General features: G+C 42.5%; 1 protein-coding gene across 1 annotated transcript in view; it reads left to right on the top strand.

Moving 5' to 3' along the window:
* LOC107098045 (putative ferric-chelate reductase 1) overlaps positions 1-1,743 on the top strand; it is a 23,635-nt gene that overhangs the window by 5,659 nt on the left and 16,233 nt on the right. Inside the window, exons 3-4 of the mRNA XM_015395477.1 lie at positions 461-558; positions 639-738. Of these exons, the coding sequence (XP_015250963.1) occupies positions 461-558; positions 639-738 (198 nt within the window). The remainder of the gene's footprint in view (positions 1-460; positions 559-638; positions 739-1,743) is intronic.

Raw genomic sequence — 1,743 nt, forward strand, 5'->3', positions numbered from 1 at the left:
AAATTATAAGTTGCTAACCTATGATTATATCATTTTAAACTGTAAAAAAATGAAAAATGAAAATTTTTGCTGCACAAAACAGCACAAACTGAGCTGAGTTAATTGTCACCCATTTCGTCTGATTTGAAGAAGGTGGGGGGGCTGGTTGACCTTTGATGACCTCTAGAAACATCTCTTTATATCTTTTAAATGATAGCGGCACAAACAAAAAGTGTGGCTGCACAAATCAGCACAAACGTAGCACAAAGGTTTGACACTAATTTTGTCTGATTTGAAGAAGGTGGGGGGGCCAACTTCCTTCAGGTAAACCTGGAGGATAATAACTATTCTTAGTTCTTTATTTTGAGGTAACCCACTTCGTTAAATGTTCTCCATGAGATCGGTTCTAGTGTTCGACATCCCACCCTGAACTCAGAGCTGCAGAACCTAACAGACCAAAACTGGTTGTGTTTCTCCGCAGAAAGCAGCGGTGTCCCACACATCCGACTCCGCCAAGACCAACATCCAAGTGAAATGGAAACCCGACTCAGTAGGAAGCATTGAGGCGGTCCAGTTCCAGTAAGGAGGAGACGGGTTCTACTGTGTTCTGGTCCAGGAATGTCTGACTCACTGCTGCTTGTCTCTTCCTGTCCCTGCAGCGCTTCCTTTGTGGAGAGTTACAAGACTTTCTGGGTCGATGTGAAAAGCCCAGTTCTGAGTCTAATAAATGATAACAGCACCAGCACTCCAGGCTATAATGTAAGTAACCATCTTGCATGTTGTGAATAGAAGCTCTGAATTCTTGTCTCTGTCTTTGATTATCGGAACTTGGTCCAATACCTGGAAGATCCTGTTCCTGAATCCAGCGGCTCTGAAACTGTTGGTGATTTTAGATCTGTCAGTTTAATCAGAAGTGAGTTTTTAAAGCAGACTGAGCATCTTTTAGATACTATCAAGTTGTTTACCTGATGGGATCACAGAACTGTCTGACCAATCAACCAACTCAGGTTCTTTTCTTCTTTCCTTCCTCTTTATCTAGCGTATCTCCAGGCTCTTTACATGGGCCTTCTGTGCCATCCTGCAAAAATCCAAACTTTGCAGAATTTTCTGCAGTGGGCTCAGTAACTGGATCCATGCTATGCTGTTTAGACGTTGACTTTAATGACTTTAATCAAATCAAATAAAATTTCTTTGTATAGCCCTTTACAATAGCCAAACGGTACCCAAAGTGCTTTACAACAAAGCCATAAAACAATACATAACACATATAAAACATACAAGATACAATTAAAAGTGCTGTATTGGCGCAGTGCTGAAGGACATTAAAAGCCTTCCAGAGGGGCATAGATAGGAGCACATGGAAAGACGACATCTAAGAGACAGTATTATTCTAGTCAGAATTAAAAGCTAATTACAAAAAAGTGGGTTTTAAGCTTTTTTTTTTAAAGGCTGAGGTCAGTAGTGGTGCGGATGTCAGGGGGTAGTTTGTTCCACAGTCTGGGAGCAGCGACGGCAAAATGAACGATCGCCCCACTGTTTGAGTCTTGACCTAGGGACCTCTAACAGAAGCTGACCCGAGGAGCGTTGTCATGATGGGTTCACTGGTGTGACCCAATTATGCAGAACACCACTGAGACGGAAACTGGAGTAAAAGGTTTAACAGAGTTTATTGTCACAAGCACCAAGATAATGTCTGGTTCTGGTTCTGGCCTGGAAAACTGGTTCACCGGAGTCTGCGTGAGAGACAGTTCAGTTAGCGTTCCG

This window comes from Cyprinodon variegatus, unplaced genomic scaffold (assembly GCF_000732505.1).
Source record: "Cyprinodon variegatus isolate N-32 unplaced genomic scaffold, C_variegatus-1.0 Scaffold743, whole genome shotgun sequence".
NCBI classification, from domain to species: Eukaryota; Metazoa; Chordata; class Actinopteri; order Cyprinodontiformes; family Cyprinodontidae; genus Cyprinodon; species Cyprinodon variegatus.